This window comes from Strix aluco, chromosome 4 (genome assembly GCF_031877795.1).
Source record: "Strix aluco isolate bStrAlu1 chromosome 4, bStrAlu1.hap1, whole genome shotgun sequence".
Taxonomy (NCBI): Eukaryota; Metazoa; Chordata; class Aves; order Strigiformes; family Strigidae; genus Strix; species Strix aluco.
The window spans coordinates 71,017,899-71,041,037 of NC_133934.1; the positions used below are offsets into that span (position 1 = coordinate 71,017,899).

Sequence of the window (23,139 nt, forward strand, 5' to 3'; positions counted from 1 at the left end):
GGCGGCGGCGGGCAGGGGAGGGGAAGGGAGGGCAGGGGAGGGGAGGGCGCCTCTGTGTGACAACGTGCCGGTAGCGCGGCTTTGGCCGACCCAGGCCGGCGCACCCCGCTCCTGCCCAGCGGAGGGAAGGAGGGAAGGAGGGAGGGAGGGAGAGGTCTCGCCCTGCCCCACGGGGAAACGTGTCTTTCCGCCTCATGGAGTCGGTTTATTATTTTTTACTTCACGTGTGAACAAGGCTCTGCTTCCAGAGGCTAGTTCGGCTCTTGCAATTTTAAATAAAAATGAGGCAGAAGGAAGGTGGAGTTTTGAAATGAAGAACAGAGACTTAGGAGAAGCACGGAGGAAGTTTAATGCCATCCACTCTGAACAAGAGCTAAGGTTTAGCTTCAAAGGGAGCTGGACCCAGCTTAAAATTCAAAGACCTCTCCCCCTTCTACGCACACAGCAGCTACATCAAGTCTGATGCAATTCCCATACCCCTTTCTCCTTGCAGCAGGCAAATATCATCATTATGCATAGCTTACCACAAAAATTTCTTCTACCTCTGGTTAATTCTCTGAAAACCAGTTTCTCCACACATTCTTACACCCGGAGAACAGAGTGCTACTGCACGGAGGCCTGAACAGTACCAAAACCACTTCTGCACAAAGGGCTTTTGGTATTTACAGCTAAGTTTTCTTTAGCCATGAAGAACATTATGTACAGAGAAACTCCGCGTGCATTTAACGTACACAATGGTACATATGAAGTTGACAGGCTGACAGTAGAACAAAAGAGTAAAAGTGTTTTTCTTAAGTGTTTTGGACTCAATATTGAACTGCCTTGATTAAAAAACCCAACAAAAATAAAGAAGAAAAATTACTCTGCTTTTTCCTTGTCAGGCTGCAGCCTCAAAAAAAGCAATTAGTCCATCTTGATCACAGCCATCCAGAATTTCCAGAAGAAGAGGAACTTTAGTTTTCACATTGGTGCCTTTAAATTTAAATTTATCTATGAAGAGATCCGTGATCATACCTGCAAAGGTAAAATCCCAGGACTTATTATTTGCCTTGTTTTCATCATGAGGTATCTCTCCTTTTAATTCATTATTATGTACCAACTACTTAGTTAATTCTGGGTTTAGAAACAAGACTCTTTAAACTTCATGTTTTAAATAATTATTTACTTTTAAACAAACCCAAAATGCTGTTACAACAGCCCAGATTCCAGCTTCATTCCAAAGTGTGTATTTCTGCCTTAGAACTACCTACATCTGAAACACTAGAACGAGAGGAACTACCACAGGACTCTGCTTATGCTATACATATATATATGTACATATATATGTAGCTTGTTAAAGCTGGTGTCTGGCAGAGACTCTCTGAGCTGAAAGCTGTACAGGGAACATCAGAGAAGGTTACAGAATTTCATTCACTAAATTAGATGATCTATGAGTCTCCCTTCCCACCCCATGGGAATTTCTCTGTTTTCTGATGTTCTGTAACAATCTAGTCACTCATTTAACTTGTATATGTTAAACACCATCCTGAATTTGAATATGATTCTTGATCACATCCATAAAGACAAGGATCATCCGACTATAAGAAGCTGTCTATTAAACAAAAAGTAGAAAAGTCACTTACAAATAATCCTGGTATTTTCATTCTCAGTGATATGCTTTGTGATGCCAAATCAACTTTAGAAATTCTCAGGTGCACAGTTCTTTAGAGAGTTACTCAAAGTTTGTAGTGGCATACAAACAAGCCATTTTCAGTATGTGCTATGTTTTACCGCCTCACCTTGAACTTCCATTTTTTATGATCAAAATCACTATGTAAATATGCAGCCTTGGCTGTATGACCAAACAGACAGACATACTTACATACCTATTGTCCTGACGCTACCCAAGCATACCCACTTATCAAATCACTTCAGCTCATACTGACTTCACAACTATTTCAATCATGTCCAGCATACCCTCTGGAGGTTAAGTTGCATTTAAATAAGAAGTTGAATTGATCAACAAACCATAAAGTCTCTCGAGATGCGCAGGTTGTCTCTTGTATTCCTCAAGCAGCTGATCTGCCTCTTCCAAAATGCTGCGGTATTTTGGTAGCAGGAAGTCCACATTTCCTTCATGAACTTGTAACTCCTCAAAGACATTTTAAATCATCAGAATTAACAGCAGTTAAGCATCATAAGAGCATAAAAGTAAGAAGAAATTAAGTTTGGATCTGACAGGAGGAAGTACTTCAGAGACAAGACAATCCCCTTCTAAATTAGCAAGAGTTATTTTCAAAGTGCCTCGTTTTCTGGTCTTCTAATGAAATGCCAGATGTTACTTGTCACTTCATAGACCAGATTCTCAAAATCCTGTGTGTTACAGCTTCCAGCCCTGAGTACTGCCAGAGCAGGACCAGGCCACAGCCCAGCCCCCACAGAATCAAGCCAAATGAAGGCTCACAGCTTTCACCACATCTTCATTTTTAGAATAAGTAAATTCCTAGAAAGTGTAATGCATGCTAAAGTCTGAAAGTAAAAGTAAACTCCGAAAGTATCACTCAATTTGTGACAGCAAAAAGTTTTAAAGACCTCTTCTGAAATGCCCCAGTCTACCGTCAGACCAATTTAAGAAGGTCAATAGTACAGATCTTTTTAACTCCCACTGAGACTGTTCTTTTCTAGACGAAAAGTAATTGTGCTACGCGTCATGAGTCCGCTGGGATAACAGCTTTCATCAATCATCCCATTATTTTACTGCCTATGAATAAGTTATGCAAAAAATGAGTGACAAAAAAATTCATCAACAAAAGATTTGCTGCCTAAAAAAAAGCCTGAAACAAGCAAGATGTGCAACATCATTATTATTGCACAAATATAACAAGCATTAAGAATAAATTGTCTATTATACTCTACCTCCCCAGTCTGCCAAATCAAGCCCAAGCAAAATAATTTTGGTAACAACAAAAGATACACACTATTCTCATTGGTAGTCAATTTTTCTACTAGCTAAAGAGTAGTTCTGACAACTAGTATTTGACTCCCCCAAAGGACAAGAAAGAATCAGTTATCCATTTTCATCTCCCCTCCCCCTCAAAAAAAAATACCAAAAGAGAAGATAGCAAGTTTTGGACAGTATAATCCTGGCTATTGGAAAATGTCCGAGAACTGAGGCAAGCTGCCTAACTGGTACCTCCCAGTCTAACTGCTGAGGAGGGTATTAAGCAAAAGATTAAAAAAGCAGGTAATTCAAAAAATATGACACGCTGGGATGAAGTTCCAAAGCAAGGAAGTCACACCTGGCCTGGATGATCATCCCCAGATCTAAAAAACTTTTAAAGATTAGTAGAAAGAGACAAAGAAGGAACTGGAAAATAACAGCAGGCAAAAAGAGAATGTTAGATGATAAAGCTGGCTGCCGCCTTCCATCTGATTTAAGCATCCTCAACATCAGTCAGTAATCCTACATGTTATTCACTAGTTATATAGTACAAATGGGAATCTTCCTTGAAAAGAAGTCTGTTCTCCTAGATAATTAAAATACACGTCCTGGGAACAGGAACAGAACAGATACCAGTATGACACACATCCGACTTGAGCCCTACAGCCTGATATCTGACAACATAATCCCCCCAAAACCCTTCCACGGAGTCCAGATACTTACTCTCAAAGCATCTATTAAGTGAACCTTCTTGGCCAACAGCTGCTGATACTCTAATTTAGGGTGGATAAGCTTCAATGTGTGCCTCACAGATTCTTCATTTATGTCTAGCAGGGAGTCAAAAAAAATCCAACAAGCAAGTGAATAGTACATATTCTGTTTATAAGAATATAAAATGAAGTCAAGGACAAGAAAATAGAGAAGAAAGTTTTACCATATGATATGTTGAGATTAATCTTCCTTTTAGTGGCTTCTTTGGAAAGCACATCTTTTAGGATGGATATTGTAGAAATGTTGTCAGACTTAAAACATCCCTCACCTTTTCTGGAAAGGAAGAAAAACTTTAAATGAACAAACTTGAACACACGGGCATGCATTAGATTTGTCCCTACGTTAAAATAGAAGGCCTGTAAATTAACGCCCAAATCAAAGAGAGAAACCTCTATAAAGGTCATAATGACTCTCTATGTATCAGGTGGCTGTATACACACCTACGATATTCCCGCCTTCCCAGTGTAATCTTGACAAAGAACAGTTTGTTCCAGTAAATAAGACAACGCAGTAGTCACAAGTCTCAGCTATACAAAGCAGTTATCTTTACTGTATGGCACAAAGTAGTCTTACAAGTAAGATTTCTGCCTGTATTCATTCCTTCTAAGTTTTATCATCGTGATACCTTGAAGCCAAACAGCAAGCTTCAATACCATAAGGGACAAAAACCACTCTCCCCTCCAAAAAATTTCCACCCAACAGTTTTCTACATTATGAGTAGACAACACGTACAAGTAGGCTGGGAGCAGGCTGCAATCTGTATGTTACAATTACTTTCTCCCCACTTTACGGTTCCATTTTCAGGTGAATGTATATAATTTGCTGAAGGAAGATATAACTAATTAATTTCAGAACAGAGTATTAATCTTGAATACAGAAATAATAATTTCTTAGTATAAATTGTAGAAAAAGGTTTTCAGCTTAATGCTTATCACATTTTTGTTTGCAGGAGTATTAAATGCCTTTTAAGTTATTTCTGCTCAATACAAAAAAAAGGAAGTTAGAAAGCAATAGGCATTCCACAATAATTTCACTATATTAGTTAGCTATCTTCGTTAAATTCTAAAAGCAAGCCATCTTCTTGAAAATATATCAAGCCTTTTCTCCCTGGCAATTTTGGGTTTTGGACCAACTTCAAGAGAAACCTGATTGAAGTTACAGATCTCATCATTACTGGATGGTGTTCACCCCTGGTAACGTTTGACAATCCTTTTTAAAAAAGATTCCTGTTCTCTTTAATGGGAATTTTGATGGGGCTGGGGGTGGAGAGGGGACCTGTAATATGTGTATGAAATAGTACCTGCAGACTGGTCAAGAATGAAAAACACAAAAGACCCTGCAAAGTCACACTGTGTTTTAGTAATTGTATCTTACCTGTAAGTACTTTCAAGCTGTGTACCCAGGAAGGTGTTCTGAAAATAAAAGGTGATACTCTCTCCAGCGGGAGTCTTTTCAGGCACCTCAGGCAAGCAAAACACAACCCACGAGTGAATTTCAGCAAAACTGAACTGGCCTTTGAGTGTCAGTGTATTCACGGGTCTGTGACATTATGAAATTTAAAAAAAAAAAAAGTTAACAGCTATGAAGGAGAAGCACTGTCGAGCGCACTGCTTATCTGTATGAAAAAAAGTTTAGTTCCACACGGTGGTTTCCTTTTAATCAACACCCTGTAAAAAGTCAAGTATCTCACCAAGTCATTACATATTGCAGATTGCAGCTACTTTTCTGTATTTCAAGACAAAAAGTTATGCGTACATTCAAGTTTTATCTCTTAGTAGGCATGTCAGAACTGGATAAGGAACTAGTTGGAAGTTTTTGATGTATCCCATTTCAAGTTGTTAAACCTGAAACTTATGACAAACAGCAAATATGACTAAGAGCCTCAGCAGTCTCCCATGCTGTAAATCACAGACATAGCATTTCTGTCAAGAACAAGGCATAATGCAGGTTATTTGCACATTGAGTAAAATAATTTGGTATCATTCATTCAATCCTTCAGTTTTGTTTCGAAGCAAGCAATACCTTGGTGGCAATACAGTATGTTAATTGAGGGTGGGGAAAAATCAAGTAGAAATTGCATAAAATAGTAGGTTCCTAACAGAGAGATAAGGGGCAAAAGAAGACTTGGCTCAGATTTGGAGCCAAATTAGCTGTGGGAAAGAATTACATTAAAAGGGTGGAGAGGAGAATGAGGCTGAAACTGAAAAGACTGCGGTTATTAACAGAGGAGAGTTTCCTTTCTACCACACCCTCAGCCCTACTAACACATGGGGCTGCACTATAACCCAGGTCAGTAAAATGAAAAATAACCTGAACGCAAGGATAAAGAATGGCAAGGAAAGCAAGAACTCATTAAATCCGCATTTTCTGTCAGAAAAAACCATAAAATGGAACTACAGGCTCAAAATTGTCAGTTAGGAGTTGGAAATGACATACTTAAGAGTAAACGGTGTTTCAACTGGATTGTGTCAGTTTTTCAAGAGAAAAAGGCATTGATTGTTCTTTGCAAATACCTGTCATGGTCAACAGAATGAGTTCTCTGATGAAGTGAAAGCGGTTTAATTTGATATTGATGAACTTGGCAGGTTTTTGGTTGAATTCTTGGAGTTACATATGCTTGAAGCGTCCCGTACTGTCCTTCAATCGATCGAACCTGCAGCAATAAAAGCAGAACCCACAAAAAAGAACAAAAGGGAAAAGATTAATTTACCATGATTTGGAAAATTGGGTATTCAAAATATGTTAAAGAAAGACTGTAGTACTTCAAGAATATTTAGATTACTATATTGACTTGATAGTGCCACTATAAATAGAGCAGATCAAGAATGTTTTAAAACTGGATGTAGTGTCCAATTAAGTGCTGCTGTATTAGATGAATGAAATATTAAGAAAATAAAACCCACTAACTTACTTTCTGATCAGTTAAAATAAAAAGTCTGTAACTTGCTTCTAATTTTTCAGTGGCCCCATTACTTTTTTTTTTTAAATTAAGGAAAAAATACATTCTGTAGCAGTTGGCAGCAAAGAATAGATCAAAGAATTTAAAAGAGTAAATTGAATTTCAAAGTATGTGTTCATCCTTTTATAACAATCAAAGTTCTTCCTGAGCTATTTCTGAAAAAGAAAGGCCAGATTTAAGTTCAAGTCTCAGAATACCCAACAGGCAGGATGCACCAACACATTCAAGACACAGTACGCACTCTCCACACCTCTGAGGACTCAGCAATGCATCAGGCACTCCTCTGCTGAGACCAGCTACACTGACTGCACTAAGAATTCTCCCACTCACACAGCATCGACAAGAAACGGGAGTGTCCCACCTACAGCACAACACAGCCATCAAAGTAGGCAGAAGAGCTACCGGAACAGCTTTATACAACAAGAGCAGACTGGAGTTCAAGTACAGCTTTGCTTTATAACCTTGACTATGTACCCTATTTTATAGGGTCTCAGAACTGAAAAAGCAGTGTTTGGCAGGAAGATACCGACTTCAATGTTTTCAATAAAAATAAGTTAGAAAAGAGTTCTCTTTGGAAATAAAATCACCGAGACTTAAAAGTTGTATTGCCTGCATGCGCATAGATGAAATACAAGAAGAGAACCAGCTCCACATGGCAGGTGTAAAACACTGGAGATCCTCAATGGATGGCAGCGAGGTGGCAGCAGAACCTGCACAGATCGAATCCATCACATCAGGATCCAAACACAAGAGTGACAGTACAGTGTTCCAATGACACACTGCACTATGACGACACACAACAGCAAGTTTATAAATGTTTTTAGTGGGAGACTGAAAAAACCCACCCTCTTTTTGTGTATCATGAATGCATTTGATTCATTTTTCTTGTGTCACTTACACTTTACCTAGTATTTTTAATATTAAAGGTGGCCAGGGTCATATTCCTAAATTAAAATAAGAGAATTGAGACACAGGGAGATAAAGCGACCTGCTCAGAACCCATAAGCACACAAAGAGCATTTCTTAAGAGGGGGACCTGGGAAATAAGAGTCTTAATTCTGCACACTAAGTCCATTATTGCAAACTCACCAAAAAAAAGGATAACCACCTCCAACTTCCCCGTATTTGATACATCTTACACAGGCTTAAATTTCTAATGATAATCTTTTGACTTGAGAGTTTTAGATAAATAAACACATATCAGATTAGGAGGCTATGTAGTTGCCTAACACTGCAAAGAGAAAACCTAGAGCCAGTGTGCATGTTGAGGATTTTCCTAATTATGATTTCCTCCATTATTCCCCCTGGTTGTAGCCACAAAATGTGTGCATTTGGTGGATCATTAAAAAATCATCCACATGCCTTTAGTATAATAAGCATGGAATGACCGGATTTGCTTCCTCTCCAAAATACAAATCCCGTCTACATTCCCTGGTTACTTCCCAGTGTAACTTCCTTCAAACACTTCTGAGGACAAACTGTGCCAGAACCTTCTCTCCCACACCTCTCTCCAAGTTCCACACACTCTCTCCAGAATCAAGTATTTTCACAATCTGTGATTTTCCCACTGCTTTTATTTGAAGCATTTTACCTTAAGTTCAAGTCTCGTAGTATTTGCTTGGCATCGGTAAGTTGCAAGAAGAAAGTTGCTATTTGGCTGTAAACAGAAAAAAAACCAGGAAAATAATACAAAACAGGTCTGTGGATTCAGAAAAGTTCTACTGCTCTGTTTTAACCGTAGGCATGTACAGTAAAGTTTTTGCTATTTATGTACAGCTATTTTACAAAAGTTAAATACAAAAAAGTAATCTTTGGTTCCCTTGAATATTCCAATTAATTTTAATTATGGTAGAATTTTTAAAAAATCTCTATATAAGGAGAAATCAACTGAAGCCTCTTATACTCTTTAATACCACCATAAAAATTACATCGGTATCTACTTTTCATCTGAAGAATGAACGTCAGCCTGCCCCACTCATCTGAAGTATTAGTCCAAGATCCAAAAACTGAAGTAAGATCAGTAAGAAAATACACCAAAACCCCCCCTAAATTAATCATTATAAATTACAAGAAACTTAAAATAAAAGGTTGATTTCTGAAAGCTCCAGGGTAGACCAATGTAGTTCAAATTTCTTAAAACTAAAATACTTAGAGGACCATTACAAGAAACAAGACTTCACAGAAAATTTTCATAATGCTAAGGTAGTTTCTGGATTTTCCTCCTGGCCCTAAGCATCATTAGTAATTTTATAAGTATTGAAATTTACAATTATTATATAAAAAATGCACTTAAACATATGAATACCCACACAGCAGATTTTTCATGTTCTAAAGTGATTTTTAAGAGATGAACTAAGTAAGAAATACAATGTTCTTTACCCTCAAGTACTCTGAAGTAAATCTGGCAAATCCAGAGAATACAGCAGTACTGAATGTGTCTTTCACATTCCTGGTCAGGCAGGAAAAAAACCCAAGAGAGCAGTTGCTCTCAGATCCTTTACCTTATGTCAGGACCTTCCACTAACTCCTAATTCTGCAGTACCTCCAATGAAGCTGAGCTCTTCAAAATTACCAAATAAGTAGTTTAAACTGAATATATTTAAAATTACAAATATATAAATCCAGTATTAAGAGCTTTCATCATGCAATCTCTACAAATATAATCTCCTTTGTTTCACTCACCTCAGAATCACAGCTGCTAAAACTAACAACAGCAGAATTTTTATCCACATCCAGCAAGTCTATTGGGACATCACTCTGCGGAACATGAGAGGAAGGAAGAGTAAAGAGCTTAAGTTCCTGAGTAGTTTCCAGTGCATTTAACTGTCATCAATTATTTTAATAAGGGAGAGGCAACGATTGCTTCAGCCAAGAGGTAAAAGCCTAACAGACACGCAGTTTACTACTTAATCCCAGAATAACGTGATGATCTTTCTCTTATTCTGTTATGGAGTCCTGAACTCTTGTGTGACTGGCTTACAACAACTTCAGTGTAAGATGTATAAGATCTTTCAGACATGAAGGTATATTCACATCTTTCAGACATGAAAGTATACTTCATTCATATGCATGAAGTATAGTCACAATTGAAGTGTTTCCCTATTTTAATAGGGGGATTACAATATTAATTCAAGAAACCAAGGATCGTATTACATAATTATTAATGATCCTTTTACTTACAGTAACACTTTCGACACAGACCACTTCTAATCCAAATGTGTTTTCACTAGAATTAAATCTAACGCTGTTTTAAAAATGAGATTAAAGAGTATTAGAATGATTAATTGCTTGTCTTGGTACTGCTTTATAACTTCACAGAAGTGTCAGGAATCATTGATAAATATGCAACATACTTCCAAAAAAATATTTTTAAAACAATTTTATTGTTTCCTCACAGCAGAAGAATACCAGATACTGCTTTATATTTCTTTAAAGAAAAAGCCATAAATTCTAAACTCTACATTAAGTTCAGGGCTAGTCACTTAGCTATGGAAACAGTAGATACTATAGACCTGCAAATTAGCTGTATCTTACCATTGCTCTAATAACATCCTTAATAAAAATAAAATTTTTATTAAGAAAAGAGTAAAATTCTACAGTAGTTCTGTCCCATTTGTTATGGCAAATTCACCTCACAAATTTCTCCTTGTCAAATTTTTCTCCCCATGCATATCCCAAAAGAAGGTAATTCAGTACCACTCCTCTTTCTGACTACTAAAGATAATATTAATTCCAGCTGATGCACTAGGAGGAATAACCAATTAAGGTTGCTCTACTTGGCAGGACTATTTATGACCAATTGCACACAAATCAAATGCTGTTCCACACTGAAAGTGCACAGGTGCCCATACCATTCTAAAATCACTTTTCCACTACACAGGGTATTTAACTGGCGAGCAAGAATCTGCACCTCAGTTAAGATTTAGTGAGTTAATTACTGTTTAAATAAAGAGGGACATGCAAAAGCAAACACAAAAGTTATAGAAATCTGCTGTACAGCAAGGATTTTGGTCTATTTTGGTAGTGCAATGTTCCTCTGTTCAATAAAGGTTTAAGTTGTATTTGTTCCCTAACAAGCATTTACAATAGTGACTTAAACATTGCCAGGCTATACACTTTGATTCCCTCTTAGAACAATTCAGACATTTAAAACCCCATACATTTAAGATACTATAACTCAGCTTTTTCAACTAGAAAGTCTCTGAATGTTCTATTTGTACATCAAGAAAGCCAACAAGAACAAACCCACACTCACCTGTACCAGAACATTGTCTATAGCTGTCTGCACCTCCAAGATGAGGCTGTAGCTAGCATCGTCCTTATTTAATGTAAACTTATCATTCACACTAAATGCAGGTACTGATGAAACAGCAGTACTGGACTGAGAAGACTGCTGGTATTTTTCACGTTCCTGAAGTACTTTCATCTGTAAGTGTTCCAATTCATTCCTAGAAAATGGAAACCGCATATAATGTCTTAAAAAAAAACCCCACAACTATAAAAGCTGCCCTAGAAATTAGGTAGATTAGGCTTGCAAGGCAATCATGTTTATCTTCTGTTCACAATTCTCCAACCAGAAGGGGCTGGTGACTCCCCTTCCACATACATAGAAAAGATAAAATATTAACTGTATCACATGAAAATGTAGATTCTACTGTACCTTGCCAAAAGAGATTTCCAAGTGATGGGAAAGGACAACTTTTTTCCTTCAAGAGTACAAAGCATTTTGAATTATATGCTAGTGATTACTTTTCTCCCATCATTTAGAAGCTATAAGCAGCATGGAAGAAGGGCATCTTATCTTGCTGATACTGAGGAAGAAGGCATTAAAACATCATCGTGTGAAGGCAAGACAGAAAGAGACTGTGAAATGAGGCTGCTGTTCATTTCTACTTTGAAAATGCTTGATTCTACTTCTAGATACATTAATGATACAGAAAATCCAGTGAGATAGGAAGGAAAGATGATGTTTCAGCTTTTAACATTTCAGTTCTTCCATTTAAATTTCTTTCTAGTGCAATTACCTTAAGGATGAAATCTTGCTCTGCATTTCTTGACTTAATTTTAGTTCTTCACCTTCTCTATGGACAGGTTCTGTAGTCAGTCCTGTCAGCCAGCCTAAACCAATATATGAAGTTTATATTCCTTAAAAGCTCTAAAGAAAAGTCTACACTCAGCTTTTGTACGTGTGGAGCGATGTTTGTTCCAGATACTGGGTAGAGAGAATCAAGACTTTAATTTAATCCTTTCTTTGGAGGATTAATCTAGACACTGAGCGTGACTTTTTATGGGTTTCATTCTTAACTTACAGATTGGAAAACATTACTTATCCTTTTTCATTAAGTACTTCGAGCAATGAATCCCTCTGTGGCAGTTTTTAACTAAGTGCTTCAATTTTTTCCCCTCTGTTTCTCTGACAAAACCTTTAATAATTGACAGGACTATAGGTGAAAACAGAACCAAAAAAAGCTGTGCAATGTGTTTATAGTAAACTGTATGTTGCACAGTGTGCTTTGAGACTAAATGCTGCTGGTTGAAGTGGAAAAAAAAAAATCACCTTTTTGTTTACTTAATTACATTTACTTATTAAAGCAAACACTAACTGACTACATCCTGACACCTCAGGTATGATATGCAGACTTGAATGGGTGCTTACAGCTCTAGTAGACCTCATATAATGCATGCAAACAGTAAGATAGCATTATTATAAAATGCACCATAAAAGCTGACATGTCCACAGTCTTTCACGTTCCTTAGCTATCTACTTCAGGTACCAAGAAGGCCCAGTAATGGAGCATGAACTTTAAAAAAATCCACAGAAGTCCTACGCTGCCAGGCTTCAAATACAGCTTTTAGTGCTCTAAGCACTACTTTTCCTGATCTGCCAAAATATGCCAAACTCAGTCTACTGCACATCCTACCAGAGTTTCCCTTTGAAAACCCACAGGTGAACGTGGACTTTCGCTTTTTCCTTTCTTCTATGATTCATGGGACTTTATAACATTCCCACTAAAAGAAGCCACAAAGTACTTTGGCCACAGTATTGCTGCAGCCTGTCATACCAAAACAATTCATATCAGGTGAGGTGTAAGAGTCTTTTAATCATCCAAAGACTATTTAAAAGAGGTACTTGAACACCGTTACTTCTCAATAACTGAGAATTGTATCTTGACAGAATACATGACTTTAAATATGAGAGGTTTCAGTAGGCTGAGTTTTTAGCACTGAAGATAACCAAAGATAGAGAATTAGCAGTATTTTAGCTCCCAGCAGTTAACATATGCAGCATGTTTATCATGGCCTCTGTGACAGTCAGGCCAGTAACTCAAATCCTACAGAGGGGATGCTGAGACACCTCACATGGGGAAGCTTTATTTTTTACTAAAAGCAAAATCAACCCCATTTAAAGCCCTGTGAAGCTGAAAAGGAAGGAAGTTACGTAAAAGATGGGAAAACAAACAAAAAAAGCATGTCTGTCAATATTTTTAATGACAAAAAAAAAAAATTCCTTCAGACATATTCATTATTTCATCAGTCAGGCAGCAGTCTACACCAGAGAATAACCAGCCACTGTGTTACACAGCAGAACACATTATTAATATCTTAAAATATAAAAACATAGTTTAAGTGTAGGAAACTTTTTTTTTAAAGTGTAAGTATTACATTAGAAGAGATCTTTTCAACAAAATATTATCCTGGTCCCAATCAGCACAAAACTTTTAAGAGATGTGAGCTGCACTACCAACATAGCCTGCTCCATTTTTATCATATCGCCATATGCAACATTTACTGAGTAAATGATATGAAGCTTACCTGAATATGTGGATGCTAAAATTTCATCATACCCATCTTTTCCTACACAGCCGCCCTGGATTGATGCGATGCTCTCTGACAAAGCCTTGAAATAAATACATTCAAGCAGAGGGAAATATCACTGCACTCATCTTAGAAATGTGGGGGTTTTGGGAGGGTTTTAAGGGTTGCACTCCTCCCTTCACCTGCATCACAAAACACCTACATAGAGGCACATCATCTAGACCTACAAAAGAGTAAACTAGCTGGTGACTATCACAGCTAAATCGGGGTGCTTTAACAAGCCATTCCAATTCTACTCTGCATAACAAAGACATTCAAAAGCAGTTTAAAGCAAAACACTGATGGACAATATTTTTCAAGCAGGAATTAGCAATCTGACTGAAGGTGGAAATAATTGCTATTGGTTCAAATCTACTCTTTTTAAACAATTCATACCCAAAGTAATTACCCCCAGTAAAGTCCTGACAGCTTACATTTATAATTTTACATGTAAAATACAGGCTATACACAACATGGGGTTGTTTTTTCACTGGGAGAGAAGCACTGTATTAGGTTTCCCCTAGGAGAGACTTAAGTAGTCAACAGAGCCAGAACTTTAACATACCCTCTACACTATTTTGATTTTTGCTCAAATCAGGACTATTTTACTTTCTGGTTCTTAAATATTAGGATACTGCTTTGACATTCATATCGTCATCATTACAGAGCTCATTTTAGTATAATGATCTCGTAAATACTTTAAATTTTGAAAGATAGGTTTTTTTAAAAAAATTCATTTTGCCAGCAAAGAAGAGCGTGATGAATGTGGGCTTACATGATCATATCGGAGGACAGGATCATCTGCACTCTCAAAGTTATAGATTTCTAGCACTCCATCATCTCGTCCCACAAGTAATTCTTTAACTCCATCTCCCAGAATGTCAAAACTATCAATACATAAGATACCTAAAAAAAGGAAAACAACGCAGTTTACTTGACCTTTATTCGTTTATGACCCAATAATACACAGGCCACATTCAGTTACATTGAAAGAGATTCTTGGTCGGCTTTTAAGGTTTTATTAACGCTATTTCAGGATGAGACCACTAGAGGGCTGAAGTCTCTCACCCGAGCCTGAGGTTCAAGATTGTACAGTGGGTTTTACAGCAACCAATTTACCCTACAGTTCCCTTGGTGAAAAGCACTGAACAGAGACACCCTCTGATGTTCAAACAGCTTACTTTTGAGGGGTTTAACCCACCCCTCCCTTGTCAAACATTTCCCCAGATGAACTATTTGTCTGTCCACGCTACAGTAACTTTGCCAGTTGAAGAAGCAAGCATTCTTTGTTTCCCAGAATGGACTTAGAGCTACTGGTAAATGGATTACTATGAATTCTGGCTAAGGCAACAAGAAGAGGGTTCTGATTTGAGCCAGACCCGGACTGGGTACTGCTACTTGACATGTTAGTGGACAAGCCCACTACTAGCACATGTGGAACCAGCCTATTATGACAACTAATCGTGTTTGCACAGGAAAGACAGGTAGGGTCTAGAAGAAGGAAAAATCAGTGAGAGAGTTTGTACACGAATTAATATGAAAAATGAGATGGAATTTCTATGACTCCTTCATATTCCATATGAAGAGCAAGGACATGCTAGGAAGCATTTTAAGAAATTAATTTAGGGATAGCTTTTATAAAATAATTACAAAAAAATATATTATTCCTGGTCTTCTGCTTTACAAAGGAGTATGAGCTAATACATGCTGCAGAAGGAGCATACCAAGGCTAAAACAGGGAAAGTGTTGTACTGTGCTCTGATCAGTTAAGCCTCACCATGAAGCTTTAATGAAAGCCTTATTCCCTCTTCAGACAAAACCCCTTATAATGGCTTTTTTTAAAAAAAAGAAGAAAAAAAAAAAGTCTTGCAGGGAAGATGCTAACCTTCCCTCTGAAGAGACTTGAAGACCACTGAACATCTGAAAAAATCTGGCAGGTACATTTACACTTAGAAATAGTCACCAAAATGATAAAAGCCTCAAGTAATCATATATGAATCAACACTGTTTTACAAATGCCACTTTAAAAATACTGTAAAGCCAAAAGCATACTAAAGTACTGGAAATAATATGAACAGAAAACCCAAAGCAAGACAAAGTGATTAGAATTATTTATAAGAAAATCAGAAGAACGAAAGAGAGCTTACTCATACTAGTATTGCATACTGACATAATTACAATATGCCCCCAAAGTATCCATGAATAAGATTTCCTGATTGTTATACTTGCAATAATGCCTCAGATGTGCTGGAAAGCTAAAGAGTGAGCCACATACCTCCTCTCTTTTTTTCATTTCCAATTTCCCACTTAGGTATAGGCTTGGAACCAGTAATCTGAGTAAGACCCAGTTTACCATCAGAAGTTCCATACACGATTTCTTCTCCAGAATCACCTGAACACATAAACTGAATTTAGAATTAATAAAAATCAAGTACACTAACTGAAAAGATTTGAAAGTAGCGTGTAGTTACACTCTACAGCCCAATGGAAAAAGAAAATACTAACATTAGTGTTGTGTAACAGAACTGTTAGGCTTTAAAACCAAAACCAAATACATGAAAACTGCACCTGTTCTGATAATTTCTTCATGGCTATCTTTCTTCTGTGTATGAATGCCCCCCTGCACTGGAGTTCTACCTAAAAACCATTCATAATCCAATACTTCAAATTTCAGCAAAGACAGGCTATTAAATTGCCTTTACTGAAGAGAAACAAAGGGATTCATTCCGAACATGCATCCAATAGTGAATGTTGTGCCAAGACTTAAGCAAGTAAGAACTACTTTTCCAAACCAGCTCTGAATGTCATTGTCACACAATCTAATGGAAACTAAATTAAGCACCAGATTAAAACACTAAAGCGATTTCTGTTAGGTAAGAACAGATCAGCAAGAAGGATGATCAAACTATTTTAAGCTTGATCCTTCCACAGTTTTAGTTTATGTGAGCTCTACTCAATATTCTCATCCATCCACGGACAGATGCAACAAGCGATTCTAGTTATGGGAATCCATGTGTAAGAGAAACCCAAACCCAGCACTTTGACAAGGCCCCCAAAAGTCCAGTTTGTATTTACACAATGAGACCACCTTATATCTCACTGGTCTTGTAAGAGGCTTTCAATTACCTGTGAATAGAATCTAGAACTGTCTAAAACAGTCATATGTGTGTATATATATCTGTTTGTAAGACATGACTTCACATAGTTTTCTGCCGCATTTTTAACATCAGCTTAGAAATCAAGGCAAAATATGATTAATAAGTACAAGCAATAAAATCTAAAAATATCGTAAAATAACATTATTTAGTAATGTGTATATTCAAAACCTTGTTACCCCCATTTCCATTGTTTAGAGCAAGAACAGTAGGTGGTCCAGGAACCTCTACTTCATACAGTAAATCAGATCCCTAAAGAGCAAAGAGAACTATCTTGAATGAGTGTTGTAGAAAACAAAACAAAAATCCAACTAAAACAAAAACAAAAAACAAAAAAACCCCAAACACCAACCACAAACCAAACCCCCACAAGCATAAGGAAAAGATTATGATGAATAATAGTAAGGGATATGCTTATACAAACTCCCAACACATATGGGAGAACCATTTCTCAGCCAAAACACAAGTGAAGCTTATATAAATAAAACACAGGATTCTTGAAATGTGATATTATTAAAAATAATCTGCAAACTTGTGTAGCAAATAAATTTGTTAAACGACTCAGACTTGTCACAACAGTAATTTGTGAGAGCAAGAATTTCCATACTGATAAAGACTTACACATTTAATTCCCTTACATGAGCACTTCTAGTTAGAGGGGACCAATTTGTTATCTACTTCCACCTATGAATTCCAAAGCCTATTTATAGTGGGTTTAATAATCCTCACTTTGCAAGTTTATAATCATGATTTTCCGTTAAAAAAGAAAAAGTACCAGCATTATAGATGGTAATGCTGCCATATAAGACACAATATACTTATCCTTATGATGTTTAAGACATGCTGATGTGCTGATACCCTTAAGAATTAGTCTAATTCTGTGGTATCAATACATAAAACATAAACAAGCAAGTATTTTAACCTGTAAAACTCTGAGGACTCTATCCTGACATGCAAGTACCGGTGTAATGCAATTCACTTTATCTACAGGAAGACAGAGAACGTCATTGATTTTATCTCCTGATAGGTAGTAGTGCTGGTCTTTGCAGTCGCAGTAATGGTTATAGATATAGCTCGCACACAGAAAGAGATCTGCTCCTGAAATATGCCTGAGAAAAAGAAAACATTTCCTGTAGCATTCTCCCTGTATAGTTGCAGTGACAGCCTTCTAGCCCTACTATATGCATGCACTACCACTTGCAGATTCAAGGCATTAGTGGGCCTCACAAGCTGTCCTGGCTATTAAAAAACAAGTTTCTGATGAATGCTAAAACCACATTTTCTATAGCTGTAACATGATTTCTATAGCTGTATTTCCTACTTTGTCTTCACATAAAATCCTAAGAATATCTTTATAGAAATGTCATTAATAAATTTTGATTATATATATTTTGATGATATATAGCTACAACATGATTTCTACAGCTATAGCTCCCATTTTGTCTTCACGTAAAATCCTAAGAGTATCTTTATAGAAACATCATTAATAAATTTTGATTATATTAATTCTTCTCAAGCTGGTTTATATATGGCAGCATCCTACAACATGATTCAAAAACAAAAATAAAAATTTTGTTCCTGTTCTCCTACAGGAAGAGTATATGGACATAACTCCAGCTCCCCTCACCTGCATTTGCACTGATGGGAGTGCCTCCAGGCCCCTCCCAAGCCCCCCTACACTTTTTAAACTTCACCATGATTTTTTAAGTTCCTTCCTACATGTCACGGCACAAACTAAAGCTGGGCTGGCACTTTGTGTTACCTACAACCATACAGTAAGGTAAAAAAGGATTTCATAAAATAAACTAACAATCTGCTACAGCTGTTACAAAAATTTGAAATATCATACATACATAGCTTTGATGCTTTCCGTGAGGTTAGTTTCAAATGAAAGAAATTGCTTCCCTCTTTTTGTGAAACCTCTAACTTCTGACCCTGTAGCCACAAAAATTTTCTCTTGTGGTGTATTAAGAGCTCCTCCCAACTCCAATCTTGCAATTTTTTGGCCTGGCAGGGTCTTGAACACTGGCTGTAAACAGAAAAGCAATTTTCATCATCGCAGTATTGTAGTTATGGTAATCTTTTAACATAAAGAATAATAAATTTGCTTTACAATTTCTGGCAAGACTAAGGATAATACGAATTATATGCAGACAAAAATAATTTGTACATTTTTCTTCAGAATCACACAGCAATCAAGCATTTTGTAAGTCAGTATATATAAAAACTTGTAAAATATAATAAATTAAGACTTTACTATCTCAATGTTATTCATCCACAGGAGAATTTCAGCACTGCTAGTAGCTGTACGTTTTTTGTTTGTTTGTGGGATTTTTTTAAAAGAACAACAGACACACATGCACTCACTCACTCCCTCTTACATACTGCATTCTTATTCCAGAAGACTACACAGATTTCTCTGTAATGCTATAGAGTCCTTGTGAGCTGACTACGAGCTTCCTCAAGAGGAAAAACAATAAATAAAATTATAAGTTCTTATTAGGCTAGGCATACGTCTAGGCTCATAAATAGCAATCACTTTGTCAAAATCCTCTCATGTGACTGACTTAGTGAATCATTGCAGGTTTCTGTCCAGTCACAGTACCTGAGTATGTGCACAGGCTTAAGCCCAACTGAAACTGCAAAGCAAAAGGCATTAAACTGACTTTTTTTGTGATGATATACACTAGAATTCTACAACCATGAAGAACCATGTGCTTGTCCAGGCATAAGATCAGCATGCCCTCATCACAGCTAGGTATCAGTCCACAGCTCTACCTAGACACCTTCCACAGGGATCTTATTTCCCACAACAACAGAAACAGACTTTCAAAGTTAATTAGGAAGAAGATTTAAAAAATAAAATTTTAAATAGTACACTTCCACTTACCACAGCTTCCCCTTTTTTTATGCCAAAACACGTAATGACCCCATCCTGATCTCCAACAACCACCTTCAAAAGTATAATACATCATTATCTTTTATTACATGCATAAATAGTTTTTTAAACTATGCTTTTCCTATGTTGAATTCTATTTTCCTGTATTTAAGTACTTTAAATTCTACAGTACTTAATTTACATAGCTATATATAGAAAAGCTAGATAAACTGCTATAGATAGGACTATCTATAGCCCTGCTCCTTAGTCCTTTAGGACTAAGCCTAAGAATGATAATTTACGTGATTGCATTCACAGTCCTTCTGCTTCTAGTTGTGAATGCCAGCAACCAGCAGGTGGAACACTCCAGAAAAGCGTATTTGGGAATAGTTGTATTTTCACATTGAGAATTTATCATTAAAACAAAAAATGCACTGTTATTTCTATTGTGTTTTCCTAAGCTTCCTTAGCTTGAACTTCTATTAAGGAAAATTAAAAAAAGAAATATTTCATCTATGATAAGTGTTAGCAGAACAGAAATAGAGAAATACACAAGAACTTCCTTGCTGTTTTGGCGATGCCTTAAGTTTTGAAAATGCCTCATTGGTTCTGACAGTGTTCCAGAAACAAATTCAGGCTTTTTTCTTTACTTCTTTCAAAAGTTTTCCACAAAGTTCCAAGAATCTGGTTCCAAAGTTTTTCCCTATGACGTGCTAGCTAAAGAAACCGAGAAAGAGGGCTGCTGACGTTCTGAGGGCCGCTCCACAGCCAGCCCCCGACCGCGCGGGAGCCCCGAGAGCCGGCCCCGCGCTGCCGACAGCCGTTACCTTCTGGGTCGCCTTGCGCCCCGAGGCGGGCAGCAGCCTCATGGTCTTCTGAGCTGTCACCCCCACCTGAGGGAAGACACAACTTTCACCGAGCACGTCCCGGCGCCGGTGGCCGAGCGCACGGCCGCGGCAGCGGAACGGGCCGGGAGCAGGGCTGAGGGCTGTGAGGGGAGGCGCGATGCCGCGAGGCCGCTGGTGTGCCCAAGGAGGGGGCGACCCAGCCCTGCTGCGGCCTGCCCGGCCCCGCTGTCCAGAGCACCCAGACCCTCCTTCGGGCTTCTCACCGGCCCCGCCGCCCTCGCGTTGGGCCGCCGGACGGCTCCCCCTCACCGGCCGACAGCCTCCCCTCGCCTCGACCGGCCGCCCCGCTCGCCCAGGCCGCTCGCCGCCGGCCTGGGCCGCCCCCCGGGGGTGAGGACACGGCGGTGCCGCCCGGGCCTACCTGCAGGTAGTCTACGCGGGCCAGGCTCAGCTCCATCGCGCCGGCGGGAAGCGGATCGCGGGGAACGGCCCCTGCCACGGTCCCAGCGCGCCCGCAGCTCCCGTTACCGCGGCAACCTCAGCCGGCGGCCGGCACCGCCCCGAGTCGCCTCCCCCCTCATTGGCTGCGCCTGACGGCGAGGAGGCGGGACCGCAGAGAGGCGCGCACCATGATTGGGCAGCGTCTGCCGGAGGGGGCGGGGCCCGGGGGCGGCAGGCGGGGCCCGGCCTCCAGGCAGCCGAGTCCGACCGCTCCTCCCACGGCGGGGCGGCCCGGCGGGCCTGAGCCGCCCCCCCGGGCCTGGGAAACGGCCGGGCGGGACAGAGCTGGGGCCCGGAAAGGCAGCCGGGCCGGGCCGAGCGGTGGCTGGCCGGTACCGGGTCCCACCCGGCAATTCAGATTGTGGTGCCAAACTACCGGGACGAGATAGGGTATCAGTAAAGTAGGAATATTTTATTTAACAACGAAGCGTCGGAGGCATTGTTTAGAACAGAGTAACAAAATACCATCCCTGCACCGAGTCCGAGTTTTAAAAAAATCATTTCTACCACATAAAGAGTAGCTCTGGACTGAGTTCACATGACCTTCCAAAGTTGTTTGGGTTTTTTAAAAAAAAAAAAAAAAAAATCAAAATCTAATCCTTCCTCTTGAAAGCAAATATGCTGAATTAAGAAACGGTAGTTGTGGGTACATCCATGTTAGACAGTGCTACTACAATTACATTCACACTTACCTGATTTTCATTAATTCCTTGTAATCATACCATGAATTCTCAGCTTATACACATTACTAGCATCACTAATAAAGAACAAAGATTTCAAGTAATTTTCCACTGATTTCTAGTTGATTTATGGTATTATTAAAATCCTATTCATACTCAGTTGCTGCAAGGAACAGAGTACTACACTGTAGCTTATTTTCATTTTTTCTTGCAAATTTAGTGCAATTTAGAATTCTCAATACTTCTTCATAAACCTGTTAAAATATCAGCAATTCATACCATTATACCTTTTTAATGCATAAATGCAAAAAAAATTATGATAGTTCTTGCTTTTAGACAATTAAAAGTAAGAGAGTGATCATTCTGTGGTGAGTTAATAAAATTTCCTAAGACTAAATTCCAGAGAAGCTGTACATAAAGTTATTTAGTGCTAAAAATCTACAATACATTTTTCAAGTATAAGATACTGAAATATTATTGCCAATAAATAGTTGTGCTGTAGTCAAAGCCATGGTTCCTTTGTTGACTCATTCACATCTCAACATATTAGGATTTAATTTCTCACTGAGTTTATGTATTAAAATTGCTAACTCTTCTGTTGCTTGGGACTTATCTTCCAAAAGTTCGTAGCGAAGACTGGAGATATCCTGTTTGATTTCCTTTAATTCACCTGTATTAATAATTGGAAGAAATACTTGTTAGCAAAGTTTAGGATTCATTCAATACTGTTCTGTTAAGTCACATCAGTGCATATTTCAGATTATTATCTCAAAATGTTCATGAGAGCAGGTACAGGGGTGGGGCAGGAGGCTTTACCTCCTCTTCATTCTCAATGAGATGAGTGTGTCTCCACCCCTAAAGGTATTTTAATGGTCCACTGAATTCTAATGTTGTGCTCCACGTGTATACAGAACATCAAAGATTCAAAAAGCACTTTACAAAGGTTAATGAATTAATCACGGCAACGCTGCTGAACAGCTGGTAAATATTAGTATCCCCCATTTAGAGAGAAAAGGCAGAGATTTTTTCTGAAGTGATGTGCCAAGATCACACAGGAAAAGTGTGGCAGAGCTGGCAATAAAACTCACAGCTTCTGAGTCTCCTCTTCCTTACCAATACCCTTTGAATTAGAAAAAGTCAACCAATTTAAAATTATGTTACAATTTGACACAAGTACAAAAAACACATTTAAAAGAAAACAACTGTCAAGGCCAGGCTCATAACAAGCAATGGCATGTTTTCCATTATAGGATATTCAGTTCAAAAGCAGAAGCTTTTCAAAATATTCAAATAATTTCTTCCAGCAAGTGTGAGGTATGTGAATTCTTACACAGTATCCACTGCAGGAAATGATTTGTCATGTATGAAATAAAAGACTACAAAACAAGACCTAAATTCTCTAGTGATGCAGAACAGGGAAATGTCCCTAGACTTAGTTTAAAATAGCTGCAGTACACAAGAATGCATAAACTTTCTATTTAGAATATATCAGGCTTCAAAAATTGTATGTTCAAAGGCTGGGTCTATTCTTTGGGTACCAATGAGATGGGCACGATGCAGCTGAAGACTGAG

The 23,139-nt window shown here is 38.3% G+C and overlaps 2 protein-coding genes across 3 annotated transcripts in view; both read right to left on the reverse strand.

Moving 5' to 3' along the window:
* Positions 1-325: 325 nt before the first annotated feature.
* BBS7 (Bardet-Biedl syndrome 7) lies at positions 326-21,006 on the reverse strand. The gene is made up of 19 exons (XM_074823590.1): positions 20,808-21,006; positions 20,366-20,431; positions 19,551-19,613; positions 18,514-18,689; positions 17,583-17,769; positions 16,840-16,912; positions 15,781-15,897; positions 14,281-14,411; positions 13,464-13,548; positions 11,675-11,768; positions 10,906-11,098; positions 9,333-9,407; positions 8,242-8,307; positions 6,205-6,344; positions 5,066-5,230; positions 3,855-3,964; positions 3,644-3,747; positions 2,008-2,131; positions 326-1,014 (listed from the first exon to the last, which is right to left on the reverse strand). Exons 1-19 carry the CDS (start codon positions 20,841-20,843, stop codon positions 878-880), a joined length of 2,142 nt encoding a protein of 713 aa, XP_074679691.1. The 5' UTR covers positions 20,844-21,006; the 3' UTR covers positions 326-877.
* A 274-nt stretch (positions 21,007-21,280) lies between these two features.
* Positions 21,281-23,139, reverse strand: part of TRPC3 (transient receptor potential cation channel subfamily C member 3) — a 46,771-nt gene continuing 44,912 nt past the window's right edge. The window contains exons 12-13 of one of the 2 annotated variants that reach the window (XM_074823593.1): positions 22,656-22,687; positions 22,098-22,237 (exon numbers count right to left, since the gene is read on the reverse strand). In XM_074823593.1, the coding sequence (XP_074679694.1) occupies positions 22,677-22,687 (11 nt within the window). In that variant the 3' untranslated portion in view covers positions 22,098-22,237; positions 22,656-22,676. Of the gene's footprint in view, positions 22,238-22,655; positions 22,688-23,139 lie in introns of both variants that reach the window. The other variant, XM_074823592.1, reaches the window with a different exon arrangement.

Excerpts from the sequence above, each read along its gene's own strand:
- BBS7 (XM_074823590.1), bottom strand. The coding sequence starts at position 20,843 with ATGGAGCTGAGCCTGGCCCGCGTAGACTACCTGCAG. Across the intron at positions 20,432-20,807 it reads CCCGCGTAGACTACCTGCAG|GTGGGGGTGACAGCTCAGAA; the intron begins GTAGGCCCGGGC and ends GTCTTCCCTCAG. Across the intron at positions 16,913-17,582 it reads GAGTCCTCAGAGTTTTACAG|GGATCTGATTTACTGTATGA; the intron begins GTTAAAATACTT and ends TTTGCTCTTTAG.